At 49.1% G+C, this 22,332-nt stretch overlaps 1 protein-coding gene across 1 annotated transcript in view; it reads left to right on the top strand.

Moving 5' to 3' along the window:
• The window catches only part of LOC119455551 (homeotic protein antennapedia-like), a 312,907-nt gene extending 290,783 nt beyond the window's left edge, over positions 1–22,124 (top strand). Inside the window, exon 7 of the mRNA XM_049668865.1 lies at positions 16,947–22,124. Within this exon, the coding sequence (XP_049524822.1) occupies positions 16,947–17,209 (263 nt within the window). The 3' untranslated portion in view covers positions 17,210–22,124. The remainder of the gene's footprint in view (positions 1–16,946) is intronic.
• The last annotated feature ends 208 nt before the right edge of the window (positions 22,125–22,332 follow it).

Genomic DNA, 22,332 nt, shown 5'->3' with positions numbered 1-22,332 from the left:
GGGAAGCTTCTACTCTTTTCTCGTGCCTTCGACCGCTGCTTTCGGAACATTCTCAAGGGGGGGGGGGGGGGGGTGATGATGACTCATGCTGTTCACGCACGCTCACGCTGTAGTTATCTCTCTCGGCTCGCCGGGTGAGAATGAGTCTCGGCGCGCGCGTGTGCTCTCTCTCTCTCTCCGGTTAACGTCGCTTCGTCGAACCTCGTTCCAGACGTTTCGGCGCCGTTGTTAGCGTGGTTGCTTGAGGCGTATGCGCTCTCCCCCTCTGTTGAAGTTGCCGCGGGACCGGCGTGTTCTTTCGCGGGCTTGCGCGACACTCGGCGCGCGCTTGGATTACGCGCTCTTTTGTGACACTGCCCCCCACTTTAAGAATATTATGCAATAATATTCAAAGAAACACAAAAGAAGCGCGCACAAAAGTCCACTACACACGAGTCCGTAAGTCCATAAATCAGTCCACCACAATTCACACATCACTTGCGATACATCGAATACAACACAAGTCACACAAGTACGCTTGGACTACACAATAACACATCGCTCGTGTAACATGTACACTTGTACTATACAATAATACATCTCTCACGTAACAATTACACTTGTACTATACAAAAATACATATCTCGCGTAACAAGGCAAATATTTGAAATACAACATGTGCAACAAGTATACAAAACTATGACAGGGTAATTTATAGAACACAAACAAATACATAAAGAAACACTCGGTGCACTCAATCAAAACGCTTTGCACCACACACTAATCGTTAACGGTTCTTAAATTTAAATTTCCTGTCCTTGGTTTTTCGATAGTAGTGTTTTGCGTGGTCATGGGTCCCGGTCGGTTTATTTTCGGAATTGGGTCTGGAAGGGAGCTGGGAAAGTTTTGCCTGAACCTTTGTTTGAGTTCGGTTGTCCGCTGCCACGGTGCTCTCGACGGCAGTGAATGGTTTTCCGCGAGCTTCTTCAATCGTCGAGGGTTCGATCTTCGACTCTTCTTCCAAAGGTTTCGGATCGTCTGGGGCGCGAACTCCCTCGACGTTTCCTATGATTAGGTCGTACAGTGGGTTGTCCATGCAAAGCGCAGTGACATTCCCACTGTAATATGGGGTATCGACCTCAATGTTGGCTTCGGCAAGCTTCCTAACCGTACCGTCGATCAGGTAAACTAAAGTGGTTTCGCCCGTGAGCTCCTCGTCTTTTACTAAGTCCCTTCGCACGATCACTGTGCTGGTGCCGGTATCTCGTAACACCGTGACTTGCTTCCCTGCGATTTTCCCCGCAAGTACAGGCATTCCCTTATCGGGAAATTCTGGGCGTTGTGTCATCACCGCATTAACGACCGGAATTCTTTTTTCCGTCTTGGAGCTCTACAAAGTCATCGTTTACGTCGTCTTGGTGTTTTGGTGGGGCATACACACAGGATGCTTGGGGAGTTTCCTTCACTCCGTTGCGACATGAATCGGCTTTGTGCCCCGTTCGCCCACATTTAAAACATTTAACCTCAGTTGGGGCGCGTAAAGTTGGTCCGACAACTGCTAGCATGATGGCCTAGTCGGTTGCAAAGATAACACCTCGGAACAGGCTTCGGAGGGTTTCTCTTTCGTCGGATGCCGGTTTCTTTGCATCCTCTGGCTCCTCTTTTCTGATCTTGGAGAGATTGGTGCCTCCCTGTGCTTCCAAAAGTTGGTCTGCCAATTCCAACATATCTTGAAGCGATTTAGCTTTCCTTTCTTTCAGATAGAGTGACAGGCTCGGGTGGCAACTGATGAGGAACTGCTCCTTGATCAGCAGCTTCTCTAAGCGCACCGTACTCCTGTGCAGTCTCTGAAAGTTCGGTCCACCTATCAAAATAGTGACTGAGCCGCGCGGCAAATTGCGTGGCAGTCTCGCCATCGGCTGGCTTTCCAGTCTTAAACTTATCTCGGAAGCCTTCTACGGTGAACCTAAATCTTTTCAGTAAAGCAGCTTTCACCCTTCCATAATTAGAGGCATCGGTTGGCGTCAGCCTACCGTACACACTAAGTGCTTCACCGCTCAAACACGTACTCAATGCAGTGGCCCATTGATCCTCTGGCCAATTCTGGCTTTTAGCAACTGTCTCAAATCTATGCAAATAGGCATCCAGATCATCTTTTCTTTCATCGAATGCCACAAGCAGTTTGCTTGGGTTCAGACGGAAACTAGTTTCTTCCCTTTCAGTGCTATCGACTCTTGCCTGGGCGGGAGCGTCTGTACGCTGCTGCAATCGAAGTCGTTCGAGTTCTAACTCATGCTGTCTCTGTCTTTCTCTCTCAGCTATTTCAGCTTCTCTTTCCTCTTTGGCCCGTTCGGCCGCTAGCTTCTCTCTTTCTACAGATTCTTTTTCCTTCTGACTAACCCACTTCCGTAATTCCGCTCCGGAAAGACCCATCTTCTCACCAAGGGCAACTAATTTCTCGAGATCCATAATGCCCTTCAAAAATCTAGCCGCGTGCAAAAAATATCTGCCTAGATTTCAACAATCGAACTGCTCTCTGCACACAAGTTAGCAAAACGTGGTGCAACACTCAAAATCGTTTACAATAGCAATGTAAACGACCCCAGGCTCTTTCTCCCTACTATGGACACACAATTTGCACCAGAAAGGTCCTGTCGTGGACGCCAGAAATATTGTCACAGACCCCGGTGAACGAGGCGCAGACGCCGGATCAAATTCCAAAGCCGACTTATCAGCTTCCGAAAATAATCCCACGAAAGCAAGGACAATTAAGAGTGGGCCCTCTGGTGCGCCAGCGAACGCCAGTTGCTGTCCAAAGACCGAGTCAGAGCCCAGAGTTGTCAAAACACAACAAAATATATTCTTCACACAAGGCAGTTACGTACACACTTGCAAACTTAGGCTAGACACAACACAATACAAATCAGATGGGTATTAACAATCACAGAAAATAACGACAAGCACAAGAGTCCAACACGTAAAGTACAAAATAAATAGGAACACTAAGTGTCCAGTCGTATTCACCGTGCTGGTTGGTCTTGGAGTCAGACGATCTCGGCGTAACTTGGGAGCAAATCTCGAAGAAGGAGCTTCTTCCGGAAATGCAGACGCTCGACGAACTCGTTGACTAGCTTGCCGGGGAATCCCCTTCTTCCGCAGACGCTTGGTCTTCACGTTACATCACTTCACGGTGCGGACTCAACTCTTGAATTCCTCACTGGACTCCTGGATTCCTAACTGACAATGCTCGCACGGCGTTTATATAGCCGTCGACGGTCCTTCTCGAACATTCGATCGGAGTTGTGATTCCGTAGCACGGCCAAAGCTTGGGAAGCTTCTACTCTTTTCTCGTACCTTCGACCGCTGCTTTCGGAACATTCTCGAGGGGGGGTGATGATGACTCATGCTGTTCACCTACGCTCACGCTGTTGTTATCTCTCTCGGCTCGCCGGGTGAGAAGGAGTCTCGGCGCGCGCGTGTGCTTTCTCTCTCTCTCCGGTTAACGTCGCTTCGTCGAACCTCGTTCCAGACGTTTCGGCGCCGTTGTTAGCGTGGTTGCTTGAGGCGTATGCGCTCTCCCCCTCTGTTGAAGTTGCCGCGGGACCGGCGTGTTCTTTCGCTGGCTTGCGCGACACTCGGCGCGCGCTTTGATTACGCGCTCTTTTGTGACAGAGCTCGAGAGTGAATGTGCTGACGTCATGTATGTTGGTATGCTGCGTATCGAAAGATGGAGCTAAGGCGGTACCAGTGTAGAAATTTTATTCCAATGCTGTATTTCTTTCCACTCTTCGACAGTGGTCCGAGCTGCGCTAGGCCTACGTATATCACCATGATCGGCTACTTATGAGCGGTGGATGATAAGAAGATAAGAAAGGAATAGAGTCGAGCGAAAGGACATCGCTATATGCATTATACCGGCTCGGTATAATTTTCGCGACCAATTACTATTCGGTGGTTGAAATATACGGTAACATTGGCCGCTAGTGCGAAGTTCCGTATCTTTCCACGAGCCGCTGATTGTGGAACTCCTGCCTGTGTGCCAGCTCTGTGCAGTCGCCCTCAAAAGCTTAAGGGACACTATATTTGGGTAATGTCTGAATCCCCACGAAACCTGGGCATGTAGATATACCTTCGTATTCAAAGTTTTGATGTGTAGTATATAAAGCATTTGGGACTTACACACTGGTTCATTAAATTTGAAGCGTCAGGCTTTAACAGAGCGGAAATTCAAAATTGTCGTGGGATCTGTGTCCGTAAACATTTGCGGCCAACTGTATACATAGTCTACATGTCATGTAGCAGCATAAGACAAACAGACAAACGACGATGGATTGTCCCAAGCTTCCTCCCTGCCGTTTTCTTTCTTTCTTTCTTTCTTTCTTTCTTTCTTTCTTTCTTTCTTTCTTTCTTTCTTTCTTTCTTTCTTTCTTTCTCGCTTTTGGCTCAGAACTGATGAGGAGGGTTGGTGTTCAAATGCATGAATTTCACATTCCATTGGGCGCAAGTCGTCGCTGTTACTCGCGGTTTGTATGCAGAAGACGAGTGTTTCATTTGTGCGATTCAAGTGCATGCTCACTCCGCGCATACACATGAGTGATTCTTTTTTCTCGGCATTCGCTTACAACGTTTTCATCTTTTTCTGGGGGCCCAGAAGCACATTTACAACCAAGGGCCGTGTGTCCGAGAAACGAGAAAACACCGTACACACATGTACGCACACACATGTACGCACACACACGCTCGGACACATCCCCATGCACGTCGGCGTGTCCTATCTCACTTCCACCATTCTTTTCTCCGTTGCGTTTCTTCTTGCATTCGGACATTTCCGCGTTTCGTGACTCTTATTGATCTCCGAGGAACCCGGCGTGGTGGTGGTCTCAGCGAAAGGAAAATCCGGTGTACAAGGCGCTGGGCGCGCGCCGCCCCAGCCAGATACGGGGCCCTTCTGAATTAATTGCGCGCCCATCGCCCGCTGCTCCATGTTTCTTTCACATCCAGCAGCAAGCCCTGGGATTTCGTTTCCTCTCGCCCGCGGAGCTTTGAGCTGCTAGCTGTGCGCGCGTGTCAGCAGACGAATGTGCGCCCTCCCGCGTGTCGCCGTTATATACGGCACGCCCGGCAGTGTTTCATATTTCACCTGCAACCACCACATACCGCAGCCGCTGTATATATAGCTGCGCTCCGATTGCTCTTGGTCGCCCCGGGCCATTTGTAGTGAGGGGCTGAGGAAGAGTTGGGAAGGAGGGGATGCGAAAGAGAGAGAGAGGGAGTGGCAGGAGTCCAGTGGGAGGGGGTCAGCACTCATAACGCTGTCTGCTTCCATCTCGGTCCCCTCGTGGTTTCGTTTCGAGCTTGAGTACAGTCGCAACTATGACAGTCCGATTGCGTGTTCGTTGCTGTGCATTTCCTAACGTGCCTTGGCCCGTCTTTGCCTGAATGATAACGATCTTATCCGCAATCACAGAGCGGTAGAGAGAGAAAGGAAAAGAAATAAATAGAGAGACACTCTGACTGATTAAGTGAGAGACAAAGAATAGAAATAATCTGGCATGCATTAACGAAAGTTCGAATGCTCCGCGGTTTGAGCGATCTCCCAGAGTGGGTTGCGATGTTTCGCCGAGGATCAACCAACGAACCAACTCATACAGTGCGCGGCGTTGGCTCACGGTCCGATTGTCTGAATGCGCATTCTCAGCGCGCGCGATAAACCTTCCTCGCTCATTACGCTTACAGCCGTGTCGAGTTGTCGTTCCTATAAGCGCACTCACAAATGCCTGGCGTTTGGCCCGGCTACCTCCGGTTCCATCGTGACTTTCGGCGAGCGAGAGCGAAGGTGATGAGGGTAATTTTTGAAGGATAGGATTATTAATGGTTAGGGAGGTCGCTTCCTCATGAAACGCGCACGACGCATTCGCTGGCGGATAACGTCTTTCTTCTCCTTCGGAATGCCTTAAGCCAGCAGTGGCGCGAAGTCCGTCCTGGTATTCTTCAACGTGATGTGGGACCGCTTGGTGCTGTGCGCGCATCGGGCCGCATCACCATGCGAACGAACTCGTATATATACTTCACTCTGGGAGACAATTACCAATGAAAATATACGTCTGTCCTCACGCACGCGCGCTTTGAATAACGTCGGTTCGTCATTCTGCGGTCGGGTGCGTTGTATACAGCGCTGTCACTTGCAGCCCCGGGCTCGCCATCTTTTTTTCTTCTTTCCTTTTTTCCTCCTTCATAAATCGGGGAGAGCTAGCGCGGCGCGTGGTGTCCGAACGTGAGCTCTCCGTCGTGAATGATGGCACCCGTGCTGTTACGCCTCGCGTCGTTTGTCTTGCCAGAGATCCATGGCTCGAGCGTGACCCACCGGTGCAACGGCTATCGAGTCTGCGCGAAACAAAAAGGAAGAGAAGCCGCGCCTCTGCACCCGTCTTTTTGTGCCTCGCGCGCGCACTGCGGACAGTTGCGCGTGCCTCGTGGTTCGCGCGCGGTCAAGCAGTCGCTATATTTAGGTGCTGGTAGCCGAGGCGCCATATAGTAGGTGGGCTTTAATCGTTGGACACCGCCGCGGGCGTGACGTTCGGCGTTCGTGGTCGGCGCTTATGTCCCGCGATTTCGCGCGCTAATTGCGTAATGGACGCCCCTCGCTGAAACGCCGCTCACCATGTGTGTGCTCGAGCTGCAGACCGCCCTCAATATGTTGCGAACACTGTCGTGCAGGTAGCGCTCCGCTCCCAATGCAGAGGAAGCGAAACCGCGGGGCCTGCCTGCGCCACACAGTGTGCTCCGACCACCGTCTGCCACTTAAAGGTGCTCGGGGCGTGGATCGATGAATGATGATTTCGCCAGGTTACTTTACCTGACAGCACTTTCTTTTTTCAGGCCCAAGAACGGTGGAAGCGCCATAATATTCATTCGCCTTTAGCTCGGAAATTGATGACTCTTAAGAAGCCAGAGCCTCAAGAGGTCATCCCTGCTCTTAAGTTCGTTCTGATTGGCTTTGAAGCTACTCCCGTCGGAAAAAAAACTCAGCCCGGTTGCCTTCTGGTTCAAACGAGAGCGTGGCAGATTGTCGTGACTTCCGAGGCTATTATAGGCGTTAGGCTTCGCACCCGATTTCCGTCTTTCTTAGCGCCTCTCTGGGAGCGTGCACAGGGCTCGTTCTGATCTGCGCGTCCAGGTCAGAATTTATCGCCGCCGTAAATCGTCCCTCTATCGCATTTTCGAGCACCTTCCCTTTGTCAGGTGGCAAGCCTCTCGGTTCCGTATAATCTGGGGAACAACAACCTAGCCTTCCAATGAAGGGCGGCGAAGTAAAGCTACTTGAGAAAAATGGGAAAGAAAGGCATTGGAGGGTATACGGTGGGCGGACAGGGACTTTAGAAGCCAGTAAGGCTGGCGCGTAATGCGAGTAAGCTGGGCAGGGAAGCATCCGGACAGGCAGGCCGTCCATATTCATGGACCCGTCCCCGTCTTCAGGTGTAAATAAGAGAAGCGGCTGGATGGTTGTGCCGCTGCTCTTCTGACGCTTCCTTCCGTCATTGTTAGAGGGCGTCCTAATGCATACAAATCGACTGGACTCTAGCGCCGGGATCTCGCCGCGTTGTCCGAATCCCGAGACGACCCCGTATAAACCATAGCAGGCTCTCTCGAGTTGTAAGCGCAGTTTCTGCATTCGACTTAAGAACGCTTCGCCTCGATTCCTTGTATCGGAAGCGGAATAGCTAAGGGCGTCTCGTCGCTCTATAATGTTGTTCTTTTTCTGTAAGTTCGGACACACCGTGTGCCCGTTTTCCTGAGATTTGCGCCGATCGCCAAGCTTGTATAGGCTGGACTGCGTGTATCTCGTGGAAATTCCGGTACCCTCTTCGGCTGCCTCTGTTTTGTGACTGACTTGTTTTGTCCTCCGGCTGTGGGTGCCGCACCTGCGACCCGTAGATCGGCATTGTTGTTCCGGCTTCGCCTTGGGCTTCCATTTCTCTCGACATCCTTTTGTGATCCTTCTCACTTAAGCCCCGTTGCCCCGTCACGCTGGTGCTTTTCTTGCATCACGCTTCTCGAATTTCGCACGTAAGGCGCGCACGGCAAAGGGAAAGTGCCAGCGGTGAACTTGGCACCCAGGGTACCTCCAGGCTCCAAGTTCTTTGTTCCCCTTAAAAAAAAAAAAAAGAAGAAGAAGAAGAACGCTTGCGCGAGTACGCGAAAGCAACAAAAAGCAATAGAAAACGACAGGAAACCGAAGGTGTAGCAGTAAGAGCAATGTTCTTTCTGTTCGGCATGCGACTCGAAGAGGACGAGAGCGCATCCAGTTGGGAAGTTTGAAGCTGTGCCGTTGTTTGTGTATATTTTAGCGCGGGCGGCGATGGTGCGACCCCCCTACGGAAGGCTTAAAAAACGAAAAAAAAAAACGGAAGACAAGAAAAGAAAATTCGTGGACGTCTGGAGTCATCCCCTCCGTCCTTGACGGAAGCCACAACAAAGAGTGCGCGCGCGCAGGTTACAGGCGACGCCCAGTGTTATGGGCGAAGAGCTCAAAGAATTGACTAATTGTTTAGCTCAACCTTTTCATTCCTCTTTTCTTGCTGGTCGGGTTAGGCTGGAACGGAGTGCAACGTGGTTTAGGGTTGCGACTCTCGCGCCGCGAAAGAAAGCGACAGCGTGCAATTTGCACGAGGGGAGACGACGTGAGCGATGCGGCGGCGTTCAGGCGCGCACCCATGCCGCCTCGCTGTGGTCACCCAAGTGCTCCGGGCCGGTTGAGTACAATAAAGGTGTGCTGCCGAAGAACCTGAAAAAAAAAAAAAAAAACACTGCACTCTGAACCCTTCCCCATCCACCTCTTGCTTCTTTAACTCTTTCACTGGAGGGGTATCTTTTAAAAAAAGACCCGAGCCGACTTTTTTGCGCTCTAAAAAAACGAGCTGGGGCTTTTTTTTTTCTTGCGTGGGAAGAACTGCAATTAGGGGTAGAGTCTGGTGACAGAGAAGCGCCTACCTGTTGTTGGCTCAGCGGGTGCGTGGATAGCTTGTGTGTCCGTCGCAGCAGGTTTGGCGCTGGCTAGCTCGGGGACCCAAAGGGATGCCGCCGCCCCTTCGGGCAGTCGCCGGACTTGCCACAAAGTTCCAGGCCGTGCGTAGCTGTCGGCAACCATGCCTCATGTTTGTTTATCTTTACAGTTTCTTCACTTCGTTTTCTTTTCTTTTTGTCCGCGTACTTCTGCGTGTACGTGCGTCAATCGTGGGTGCCGTGGCCTTTCGAGCGGCTAGCTTTCTTGAGGTAATCTTGCGGGATCTCGGAGCGAGGGAACCGGCAGAAAAGAAGTTGGCCGTGTACTTGGCCGGGCAGTTTTCCAGCTCGGCTAACCTCACGCCGCCGTCGCCGCGAGAGGCGCTGGTTGACACTCCAAGGAGTAATCTTGTACGCATACACAGATACTCAAGAAAATGGACGGGTTGATGTTATGTCGGTTCGGCTCCGACCTGCGGCAAGTTGTATTTTCGTCAACTTTCAGCAAGGTGTTCATATATGTATATCAGCATGGATCTCGCATATGTTCCTGTTGCGGCGTAGCTTGATGATGAGAACTAATGCCTCAACATCGGAAACCGGCTTCTACATACCTCACTTAGCAACTTTGGTATCGATGTGCTCCTCCGGGTGAAACGGCACCCTCAATGTTTCTGGCTCCATTTTCTTTTTCGTTTATTTCAGTTTCATCCCTCAACTACATTTCCCTTGAGTAGGGTAGCAAACCGGACGCACGTCTGGTTGACCTGCCATCCTTTCCTTTCTCTCTTTTCGATTTCTCTCCTTTCTTTCCTTTCCCTCCCTTCGTTGCTATTTCTACATTTCAATCAAACATAACAGTCAGCTGCCTCCTATACTCTAATAATTTTTACCCCCTTAAGGATGTTGGCTTGTCCCTTGGGTAACACCCCTACCGTTAGGTCTTTAAAAATTTTATAGCACTGACAACGAGCTCTAACTAAACGGTGATTAAAAAGGCGGGTTTGAAAATGTGATAATTCTTCTGACAGCCTTGGGCTTACAAAAATATCTGACAAGAGGATTTGACAACGACAGCTTTGAAATTTTATTTAATGCACTTGCCGTGTCCTCTGTCGGAGCTGTCATCTTTTTACTTGTTAGAAAAAGTGGACAAACAAGATGTCATTATTGTTCTCCACCAAAGTTTCAAAGTTACCCTTCAAACATGAGGGTGTTAGCTATGGGACAACCAGACATCCTTCATACACCCATAAATGTGTTAGAATGTTTAGTTTTATACGCTTTATCTCGTTTTATTGTCTGTTTGCATCACATTACTACCTTCAGAGTGATTCAAAGGCTCTTGTAAATATTTTTTTGCCTGATTTTAAGCAGGGGAATTCAATAATCGTTGGTGATGGAATATTTGTCGGAAGAATGTCTCGCTATGTAAACTCAGTGTGGCGATTATAAAAGCGTTGACATTGACATTAATACGTCGAGACTGGCGTTTGGGAGCCCCTACGGACAACTTTTTCAAAGTGCACATCTGTCACTAGGGAAATCACGAATAGTGTGCTCCTACAACATGCAATGCAGCGAACTTTATAGGCTATTTCGTCAACAGCGTCGCATCTTGGGGACCTAAGCTACCACTCTCAACTTTTCTGCGCTATGAACAAGAGGCGCGTTTCGTTATGACCAGTGACAAGATTTATGACTGCCAGGATTATTTTACTTCTGATGGATTCCATAACGGTTTGCCCTCGTTCATCATAAACTACGGTATTCGTAATTTTCTCCCCCTAAGCCAAGCAGCGGGCTTTAATGTAATAAAATTCTTTTTCGTGCACTACAATGGAAGGCGTCAAGTTATTTTCCAAAGAAGAAAGCCTCCGATAATTCATGCGTTGTCTGTTCTTTCTGTCTGAAGAGCAGCGTCGTCCTGCGAAATGGGAAATAAGCCTGCAGGTTCGAAGAATTCGAATATTTAAAAAAATAGGTGTCCTCTCCTAGATTTGTATTGATACATCTTTCGGTATGACAGTTATACTCTCTTTTAAGCGTCAGGGTAATCTTATACACCATTGCTACCCCATACCGAACAGTGCATGCGGACATGCTTCACAGTGAAGCCTGATGGTTTGCTTAGCATCATCAAATTTCTGCTTAGCGGCTGGTCTGTTGTGTATGGTGTCGAGTGCACAGATCATTCCTGTGAAAGCAAGATATAATATTCTATAAGAAGGCAAAGCTATAATATCGTATAAGAAGGCAAAGAAATACTCGCATTCTGCCTAGTTCATATTTGGTCCTATACTGTAATTACGTTTGCCACGTCACGACCTCGTATTTTTCAATCTAAGTTTTACTAATCAATCCCACACACAAAGATTTTCCTATACGTTCCGGAACGTGGTCAACAAGAATGACGACTGGATCGTGAAATGACGAAACTCTATATTCCTCTCAGCTAGTTCAAACTTTTATGACGCAACAATGGCGTGCCGCAATGCTCAAAATTGTTCTCGATCAAATCTGCTTCTCTCTTGGTTTTTCGGCGCAGAAACAGAAATCTTCTCGTACACTCGGTTCACTGGCTCGAAACTGTAAACGTCGTCACGCTCCAACGGCTCTCCTTTTGAATCGTTTCTCCCCAGGACTCACGGGAAATTTCTCCCCGCTCCGCGCCCTGGCGGCGAAGTGTCCTCACGCGATATAGCGCAACCGATGGGGACAACAAAACAAGTACTCTACTGCAGCGCTCGCTGCGACGTGCTACAGGTTAGGCTTCTCCGAGACCAGGTTCGTATACAGCAGTCCTCGTGGGGTGGATCCCGTAGCCATCATTTTGTCGAGCTTGCAGCTTCCTCGCACGCGCGTCTCATCTCATCTCGAAATAGTTTTCGTCTCTCGGACGGAATCCGTCCGCTCCCCACCACCACCGGCTCGCCTTGTCTCGTCTCGTCTGCCTACGCAGTGCAAACAGCCTCGAGTACTGTACAGCTCGAGAGGTCCTTCATCGCTCCCTTTCTAGCTTCACAGTCCCATCTCGTCCTTCTTCTTCCTTTTTTTTTTTCGTTTTCCACAACTCCACTACATGTACATATACGCGTACCTTTCCGCACGCGGCTCCTTTTCTGCCTATGTCGAGATTTTGTTTCGCAAACGCAGCCAGAGAAACTTTTTCAAGTCTCGCACTTAGCCTTAATGGCAAATAGAATTGAAATCCCCCCCCTCCATCCCTCGCCTCCGTCCCTTTTCCTCGCTTGAGCAAACGAAACGAGAAAAACAGAGGGGCAATGAAAGGACCTGCTGCTCAAAAACAGTTTCACATTTTTGGGAGGCAATTTTCGGGGAATCTTGGAGACCGGGGGGAGACTCCTTCTCTTTCAAGAGGGGAAAAAAAAACTCTTTCGAAGTATTTGTTTGCGAGTTTCTGGGCCTCGCAATTCCGTGTGCTCTCACCCTATCTATTTGCTGTTTCTGAAATTCAGCTTTTTTTTATTCTATTCCCCCACGAAGGCGATGGTATCAGTCCGTTTCGCTATTTCAGAGCAAACTTTTCGTTTTTTTTTTTCTTTCCAACTTTTTTCTCTTGGGCGTTTTCGCCCGCGCAGTGATTTCGGCAGGTTCGCGTATATCCACTTCATTTTCTCGAGGGCTCTCTTTCTTAATAGCTCATTCTAGAACGCGAAGGAGGTTTTTGTCTACGCCGTATAAGCGAATAAGCCGCGCGAGTTTTTCTTGTATATTTCCTTACTTCGTAAGCCCCTTTGCCCCGTTTCCAAATGGGAGTAGGCATTGCTGACGCAGTGTAAATGTTCCTATTCTTTCCCCCTCAGAATGCGGCCGAGCGAAAGTGCAGGAGGAAGAGGTAAATGGTTCGGATTTAATTGAATAAAACAAACCGCAGCGCACTGGAAAGCCAGCAGTTGTCCCCGTACGTGACTGTCGCGCGGGCGACTGCTAGGAATGAAGGTGCTGTCGCGGCTAAAACAAAAGGGGTACCGACGCGAGATGAGGTTCCTTGAGAATTGCGGTAGCGCGGCTATATACGGGAGCTGCGTGTCTACGAACTTCAGTATAACGTTGTGCGATACCGGAGAGCGAGTGGACGAGCGAGCTGCTGCCGAGACGATTAAACGAACAGCCCGGCAACGCGGGAATGTCGCCGTGTCGGCTAAGTTAGTCACGTGTGAACTTACGCGTCATTTTAGCTTTTCCCGCAGTCACCTGAAACTGGACTCGCTACTCTCTTCTATGTGCACTAGCGCTCACTGCGAGCGTAGGGAGGAGGGGTGCGTTCTGGAAGCCTCAGGGGCCGCTATCCACTAGACAAATTTTACTTTAGACTTTAGAGTCCGCTGATGTGGCGTTGCGCGTGAAATTCTGCAATCACGAGAATGTTGCTTCCTCCTGGCCACCCGGTATATATGTTGCGAATCTCGCGCGGCGCTCAGTAAACATGTCGTCAAAAGAATGTCCCTATCCGGAGCTGGAATTGTCGCGATATTGCATGTGTGTCGCGGAGTCCGGAGGCAAGGCACGAGTGGAGTAATTGTTGGAAGCTTAGTGCGAGCGTTGACATATATAACAATGTGCTGCCTTGGAAGCTCGCTATGCGAGTTCTGTCGGGAAAATAATCGCATACGCGTTATTCTCTCTAGAGCTTGTAATCAAAATTCTGCTAGCTGCTCTCAGTCGCGTTCTCTATGGGTGCTTTAAGAATCACTGTTTTGCGTGTGCGACCTCCTTAAGCAAATGTGAGTCGTTTATGTTATGGATATATATAACCGTGCTAATTGTTGTATACAACAGGAGCTTTAGGCTCTTTAAAACTATAGCGTTGAGTATGCTAGCATCCAACTCAATGATATGCCTTTCAAGCCGTACCCAGCAGCAAGCGGCCTGTTTCGGGCACATAAAGCTCGAGCTGACGAAATGCAGCACGGCGAAGCTGAACCGCGTCAATGCGCCTCCGCAGTTCTATTTTTTTTTCTTTTTTTTAATATCGCGCGTAATTTTGAAGACGCCTCATAATTTTACTATAAGACCGCCTTCAAGACGCCGTGGGGCTGCTGCCTCGCGTCGTCAGCACATCATCAGTTTGTTCATCCTTTTTTTTTTTTTTTGCTTTCCGTTCGGTTTCTTGAATCCCGACAAGCGAAGAAACTTTCGCGACCACTATATGCGCGCGGGCGCGCGCATAATAAGCACACAAACACACACCGTTGTGCGGCCTCCCGTGACGGTCCGTTTCCCTTTCAGAGCTCGCATTAGCTGCCGCTTCGTCTTCTTGCCCAAGGCGAATCCTTTCATTTCCTTGGGCCCTGTGTCGCGCGCAAGGAAAAGGATGACCCGAGGAGCCGAAGTTTCGGCGAGATATTCGTCTTGGTCGCCACGGCGAGCCCAAGAAGGGTATAGAGAACGAATGCCGGCCGCGCCTTGCTTGCGCGCGCCGTTGGCAGCAGCAGCAGCAGCAGTAGCAGTATAGCCGGAGTAATTTGGTCCGGCTTCGGGGATTGATACGAACGCTGGCGGCGGGTGCGGGATGTTTCAAATCCCGGCGTCTTAGTGAAGCAGCCCCGGCGGGCGTACCAAGCGGAGAGAGCGGCTCAATCTGGGTCCCGTTCCACCCAATGGCGGGAAGGGCGCAGGCGGCGGGGATTCAGTTTCTGATTGGAGACGCATCGAAGCCAGAACTGTGTAATTCCGCGGACCGTCGATGGGGCGGCGGCGGGGGATCCACTTCGCTGCCCAAAATTGCCTCTCTCCCTCTCTCTTTCTCTTCGAAAACACAAACAGTGAGACAGCCGCTGGCCGACTGGACCGAGGACACCACGTACTACTCGAGACAGCTTCTGGGGGAGGAAGGGGGGAGGTGGACAGTCGTCACTGCTGCGTCTTGGGCGACACGAAGCGGAAATGAGGCGCAGTCTCGAATGACCCTGCAGTGAAAGAAAGATAAACGGACGAGGACGCGCCATTTAAAGAAGTTGTCTGAATAGAGGGGCAACGAACAAATAATAAAAAAAGAGGGTTCTGTTTCTTTCAAAACGAAGATTACAGCTTTCATTAAAAGGCGGACCCGACCGAGAAGACATGTTTGTAGACCTTCGGCAGAAGCGGGGTGTGGTCGTATATATAGGAGGAAACACTGCTTCCGTTCTCGGACATGTTAAGAAATAGTTCCGTAATGAATCGTGTCGAAGGAAAATTCGATGACTGAGGTTGTTCTAAAGTTCTTTTTTTTTTTCCTGTGTTTTCATTTACAAGCTTACTCTAAGGTGAACGCGCATCCGAATCGTTGGCCTTGGGCTGTTTCGTATGCTTTCACATTATACGAATTTCGCAACAATCTTGCATAAGAAGAAAATATGGCCTTTGTGTTTCGCCTTAACAAAACAAAACTGATCGTTCTGTCGGAAACTTCGGTTTACGAGGAGGTTATGGGAGGATAGCGTGGCAGACGAAGAGCCTCCAAGCACCATCAGTTACTCGTGACACTGCGGCACCACCCCTATGCAACAGTCTGCCGTCTCCTGCAGTTTTTTGGTCAGTTAGTCGCTGCATGTGCAAGTATTATACTTTCCGACCGTTTTTCCCTTTTTTCATCGTACAGCAGTAGGCGTGCTCTGGTCAAAATCATAAAAAAAATTATAAATTCGCCGCATAATGTGGTGTAGCTCATTACTATGCTCGCGTTTTGAACTAGTTCACATTTATTATGCGTCCTTAGGTACGGGCTCTTCTGTGTGTTGAGCATACGCGATTAACTTTGTCCGTGCAAGGAACGCGGCTGAGTTACTCGCTCATGTAGGAGCCGGCGCGCTTAATTTCTCTGTAATGCCTTTGAACCTGACGGTGCGAGGTTCAGTAGGGGAAACTTCGCTGATGTGAGGTTGCAATCGGTGTCGCACAAACCTAAAGCGTGTATCGAGCCATGAAGGAGAGAAACTTGCTTCCGTCATGACTCTTTAGCATATAGCTACATTGATTCGCCGCTATGGGCGCGCATGCGCAGATAGCTCCTCGCTGGTGCGCATGACCAGAGAGGATCGCGCTATGCTAAACCGTCCATTAAGTCATGGATCTGGCCAAGGTGATTCGCTTTGTAATGCAGCATGTTTGAAGCTATTATTCGCACATGGCTTTAATAAACGAATCTAAACTAGTTGGCTTTAGCGACTTTTGCAGTTATATCTGTACTCGATTTGCTTTGGGATCTCAAATATATAGGCGTTGGCATATAGAGGGGCCCTTTTCCTTGACGGTTGTCCCAGACCGATTTCTTCCCTAAGTGAACAAGATGAAGAATTTGTGGACCCGACGCCTTATCGTTGTCCTTCCTTTCAAGTCACGCCGTTATTAAAATGGGGCTTGACTCTCAGTAGACGATCCACCGCAGTAGAGAGCCACCGCAAGCACACAGGAAAGGAGAAAAAAAAAAGGAAATAAAGGAACAACAACGCACTCTTATTTGTGCTTTTTCTTCTTGCGTGCATTGTTTTTTTTTTCGCACTTATTTCTAGGATGTTGGTCTTCGTTGGTAGCACGGCCGCACTTCTTATCAGTGCCATTGAGCCGGGGAATGTACCACTGCTAAACGATATCAATGCTCGCGTTCTGGCATGAGAAAAATAAGGAAGTTTGGTGGTTGGCAGATTTTGTATACACCCTCCAGCACTATTAAAGGGAACACATAATTTGCTTTCAAGAGACCGTATAGTGGCTAAACACACTTGCCCAGCATGCAATTATTTAACGAGGTTACATGTTAAACGGGAAGCTACTTGTTATAACTGACATACATAACAGATATGAGTAATCGTTGCTTAAATATGAAATCAGTGTTCCTTCTCGTATTGCTCGCGGTTGATACCCGCGTGCAGCTCGAAATTCATCTTGTCACGGTGATGCTTGCACGCAACTAACGGACACATGAATCCATTCTTTTTTTTTCTTTTTTTTTTTTGCAGAGCGAAAGCGGGGCCGCCAGACGTACACGCGCTACCAGACTCTGGAGTTGGAGAAGGAGTTCCACTTCAATCGCTACCTGACCCGGCGGAGGAGGATAGAGATTGCGCACGCCCTGTGTCTCACCGAGCGCCAGATCAAGATCTGGTTCCAGAACCGGCGCATGAAGTGGAAGAAAGAGAACAAGGCCAAGCTGGAAGCCGGCCTCGCGTTGGGACACGGGCCGCCCGAGCTTACGCACCACCCGGACCACGGGCCGCAGTGAGCCGACGCGCGTCTTCATCGCCCCCCGTTTACCCGCTTATATTTTGTTTGTTGCAAATTTTTTTGTTGATTTCCTCGTCCCCCACCAGCACCCACCACAACACTTGCGTTCCTTCCCGCCTATAGTATAGCTGGCCGCGCGCACAGAGCGAATCATGCGGTGTCTTTACACACACACATACGCGCACGCACGCACGTCTCCGGCGGCTACAACTTCCTTGTATGAGTATCGCACACGTGACGCCTGTCGCTGCCGCGACTGTATTCTCGCCGTACGTATAACATATGTGAGCTGCAGGGAAGCCGACGAGCTTTCGCGCGATTTTACGGGAATTTGGGTTTCATCCCGAGCACGATTCCCGTAGGGCTGCGTTTACCATGCACTGCACCTCCGAGGCCGAGGGCCCGTCTTGAGGTTTTGCTGGGGACGACTCCTGCGCGGCATAATGCTTAAGCGCTGTGGCGCAGGTGCTAATCTAGCAGCTAATACGGGCCATATTGTATGACAGCTGTAAAAAACAAAATTAAGGCGTGCATGGGTTGGCTTCAAAAGTATCGCGGCACTTCGTATTTAAGGTTTCCTTACTACTTTCCTTTTTGTTTTTGGAGGAGGGCCACCACTATAATCTCACCCTTGTCTCTGGCACAACACAGGACTAATACTTAATGTGGTTACTTGGGGGGCTCAGACGAAGAACCCGCCATTTTATGTCTCTTTGAAAACCATGAGAGTTTAGCAAACCATCAAAAGCTGGGGAGAAAGGTAGTGGTCTTGAGTTTTCTAGGGGAATGTGCTCCACTGGGATGTTATAAGTTGCCATGCACGCTTAAGTTAACTCTCACAAGGAAGCATGCACACCTCCTTTGGTTTGTGCACAAATGTTACAGATGACTCTATCAAACTGAACAACTAAGTTGTTACAGATCAACTTGTCTGCTTCTGTCATATAGAGTACCAATTAGGCGAAAGATTTGTCTGGTCATCTTTATGGTCGTTGTTTCAAGCACAGTCGGTCAAGCGATAGATTATGCGGGAAAAAGCGCAGATTCCAATAACATTATGTGCTAAAACACGCATACTTTGCTATTTTGAGTATCGAACACTATGATTATGCTGCCGAGCATTACTCTTCTTTATTTTTTGCTGACTAAGAAACCGAATGCCCCGAATTTTCGCATTCATTCTACGTTTTGCGCGGAAGAGACATGCTCCTTTGTCTTCTGTGGCAGGCCGTGAGATTATCTGTATACGTAATGCCATTATACGTAATCTTTTTCCTAAACCATACGCGAACCTTCAAGTTATACGTCTGAAGTACCAAATATTTCTAGAGTACTTTCATTTATTAATCATACTTTGTACAAAACTCTATCAATAGGTATTTTGACTATGCCTCGTATACGTAGCGCATAGCGCATAATGACGTTTTATTTTTACGCAAATATTAAGTATTTATTAAATATAGAATGTCTGATTACAGCATCTCTAAACGTGAGTTGAGCTGGCTAATGCGATGTGCCGTTTATACGTGTCTACTGTGACCTTCAATATAATTATACGTTTATAACGGCGCTTCGATTCGTCCCGAAAGTGTGAACGCCGCTTAGTGCAATATTTGTGGTGTTATTATTAACATTTTGGCATCTCACTGTGCAGTGGGCGGAATACTCTAATTCTTCAGCACATATTAACTCGATACTCCCTACGGCCGGCACCCCTTTACTATTTTTTGTCGAGTAATCAAATTTGCACACAGGGCGAAACTCAAAGATGGTTTTCAGCCGCTGTACACAGTCAAACATAGCACATTAAAGCTTCTCGTGAACTGTAGAGCCGAATGCTAGCTATATACTAGCAATATGACGAACAAAGTCATCTGTAGGTTCTTATTTTTTGTCTGATTCAAAATTACCTTCTGGTTCAGAGGTACGCGGCTGTGCGGAGTACAAACAAAATTAGCAAGGCCTGATTGGCTGACGGTCAAGATGGCTGAGCCGAATTCGGATACAGTAAACCACCTGCGTAAACAATTACTTTGTTAGCGTAGATACTACGCTATTATGTTTCATTTTGCCAGGCACAATTCTAAATTGCAAAAGCAAGCACATACAAATGACGTGCCTTTGCTCTTCCATTTTTCAAAATATTGCGCACGTGCTCTCCGCTGTTCAGCGAAGTCAGACTTCACGTCGCTTGATATTCCTTCATTTCGCCGCCGTACCTCAACGGCACGTTTAAGTACGATAGTCATGGGACGGTGGGCTTGAAGCCATGCCAACGCGCAGCAAAGATGTTCTGTTGTACTTTTTTCTCTGCGTTGCAACGGTTACAAGCAAGCAAAGAGAACAGGTTACAATGTTGAACCGCCCACACTGCGAAAAAAAATTATTTTTTCTCTCCTTGCGTTCACTGTGCGCTATCCCCTCTGCTTTCTGTTCTCTCTGCCTTTTCCGCGAAACGTCCTACCCGCGTTTCGAGAACTCGTTAAAGAAACGCGCAAGCGAGTCTGCCCCCTTTACACTGTGAATGCACACGGTAGTGCTCTGGGGGAGGCTGACGCGGTCAGTTCTCGCCGGCGTGACCCCCCCCCCCCCCCAACGGCCACATCGGCGCCCCCTGGAAGGGCGCTTCGCGCATCCCATTGTGCCGCTTGCGTAGGCGCACGCCTTTGTGTCCGAGAAGCCAGGCGGCGCCTTCCTCGCCTCCCCCACCCCGCCCCCCCACCGAGCGCACAGCTAGCGGCCACCACGCAGAGCACCCCTTGCATGCACCCCTGTTGCGCAACCACAGCAAAAGAAAAGCTTGGCGAGCGAGAACCACCGCAACCACCACGCAACATCGGCCCGGGTCTGGCCGGTCCCGTGAACGAAAGTGACACGACGCCGACGCGGGTAGGGTCGTCCGACGGCTGCCATTTCGCCTGGCTCAGCAGCTGCCTATCTTCGTCTTTCTTCTCTGCCTGTGTGTGTGTTCCTCGAGATTGCGCCTTCTGTGGGCGCCGCACAACTGTACACAACGCGAAGGCCCGTTGCTTTCTTCACTGCGGGCGCCCGAAGAGGCGACGTGCGGGGTAGCGTCCAACCCGGCCTTCACCGTGAGCGGAGGAAATGGCGTCTGCATCATCTCGAGGCAGGATGGCTCGAACTTCGACACTGTTCTGCTCCTGGTACTGCTGAAGGATCTCCTTTCTGCTGCTTCGCTATAGACGACAACGTATATTCGCAGTGGCAATGCGCACACTGGAAACTTCGACATGCTGTATAGGCTCGACTGCCGCCCTCTTCTTCACCGACGCGACATTTCAACGCGATGTCAGGCGTATGCCTGCACGGTTCTGACGCTACGCTTCTGCGTGCGGTGGACAGAGCCAACGGCGAGACGCTGCGGACTTTGGCTCCATTCCCCTGTTGTTCGTCCCGCTGTCCTTCTCCGACGCGCAAACTCCTTCTTCTGGTCCAGAGTCACCGTGAGACGTGCGGCATGGGAATAGGAAGACAGAAAGAAAATGCATAATCAAGCTGCAGCGCGGGCGTTAACAAGGCCCCATCACCTCCGTCTCGAAGAGCTACTCGGTGCATGTAGCCACAGTCTTCAACGGCGAAAGTGTCCGGGTAGCCGAAGGCAAGCTGCAGGAACTCGACTTCATCGTCAAAGCTGACTAGGACTGCAGAATTTACACGAGACTGTATGCACCGGCTGGACGCGAGTGCTGAACGTTCGTTCCAAAAATGTGTGGAGTGCTTCGCGTTGCCTGACACGTGACAATGGCATGCATATACGCATCCAGTGACTCGATCGTGTTCCGTGTCTGGTGTTTGTGTGTGTGTGTTTGGCACGCCGCTGGTCGCCGGACGTGTTCGTCGCCAAGGCGTCTCTTCGGTTCATTCTTGTCTGTCCGTGTGCCCCGCTGTTTCGCGATTCGAGAGAGTGATTGTGTGTGTCTGCGCGTGTGTGTCGAGCACGCCGCCAGCAGAGAAGCAGTGCTCACAGTCTTTCTGCTCTCGCCTGTAAACGCGCGCACGTATTGTGTGTGTGAGTCTGTCTTTCTCGTGGATTCATGCAGCGTGTTGTGCGCGTGACGACAGAAAGCAACACGAGTGAAGCAGGTTGTCGCGAAACACATCATGTTTTGATTGATGTGTCGCGTTGAATGCGCTGACTTCTCGCGTGTAAGCGTGTTATGCTATTTCACCCTCCTTTATTTTCCTGGTGATGAAAGGGGACTGTTGGCTGTAAAAGTAATGTCTATATGGTTGTGTCAATGAAATATGCCGTGACCCTTGATACTTATCCTTTTATTTCTTGAGCGTACTGCTGTATGTATTTTTTTTCTCGAGAGCAGCATAGTCGTAGGCTCGTCCTTGTCTGCTTGACCATGGCTTGACATTGCGGTCATTCATATTCATTCACCCTTGTATTTAATTTCAGACGCGGGTAAATACACTTGAAAATACTCACGCCACTTTGATCATTCAACTCTTCAGCTTGTGAGCGCAGAGTTAGCGATCTTGTGTCCCATGTGAAGAGACGTCACCTCTTGCTGGTTGCTAGTGTGCATTCTTTTGTGTTCTTTTTTTTTCAATCTGTGATTATATTTGTTATCGTGGCAGTACACCTTACTGTGCGTTGTACAGTGCTGTCGATTCCTCGAGATCCAATTTCGCCGATTTGAAATAATTAAAAGAACAATGACGCACCTTTATTCTTGCTTCAATTTGCAGGTTTCTCTTGCTCTGTGTTACTTTGGTCTTTGTTAACGGCAATATGAACATCGTAATGCACCTTCAACGTGTGCTATTGCAAGAGTAATCAGTTTTCCGTAATGAAATACTACCAGCTTGCATTCCTACTTCTACGTACTTTTAAAGCTGAACTGAAGCAAAAGGTCAACAACAATTATCCCATTGGCATTTTTCTTTTTTGGCACATTCGCTTTGGCTTGCGACTTAGCAACAAGATTCCTTCAGGAATGAAATTCGCTTTCAATGGACTTTGTGATGTGACCTTTATTGGGTGTCCAAAAGTAACTGTGCAGTGAGAAAATATACAATAAAATGCGGTGATAATGCTGAATAATATCTCAGTTTCAAGTTCGATAAAATAACACAAGACCTGTAGTTTGT

The sequence above is a fragment of the Dermacentor silvarum genome, chromosome 6 (genome assembly GCF_013339745.2).
Source record: "Dermacentor silvarum isolate Dsil-2018 chromosome 6, BIME_Dsil_1.4, whole genome shotgun sequence".
Classification (NCBI taxonomy): Eukaryota; Metazoa; Arthropoda; class Arachnida; order Ixodida; family Ixodidae; genus Dermacentor; species Dermacentor silvarum.
Note: the sequence above shows the minus strand (reverse complement) of the source record. Positions and strands in the feature narration are given on the sequence as shown.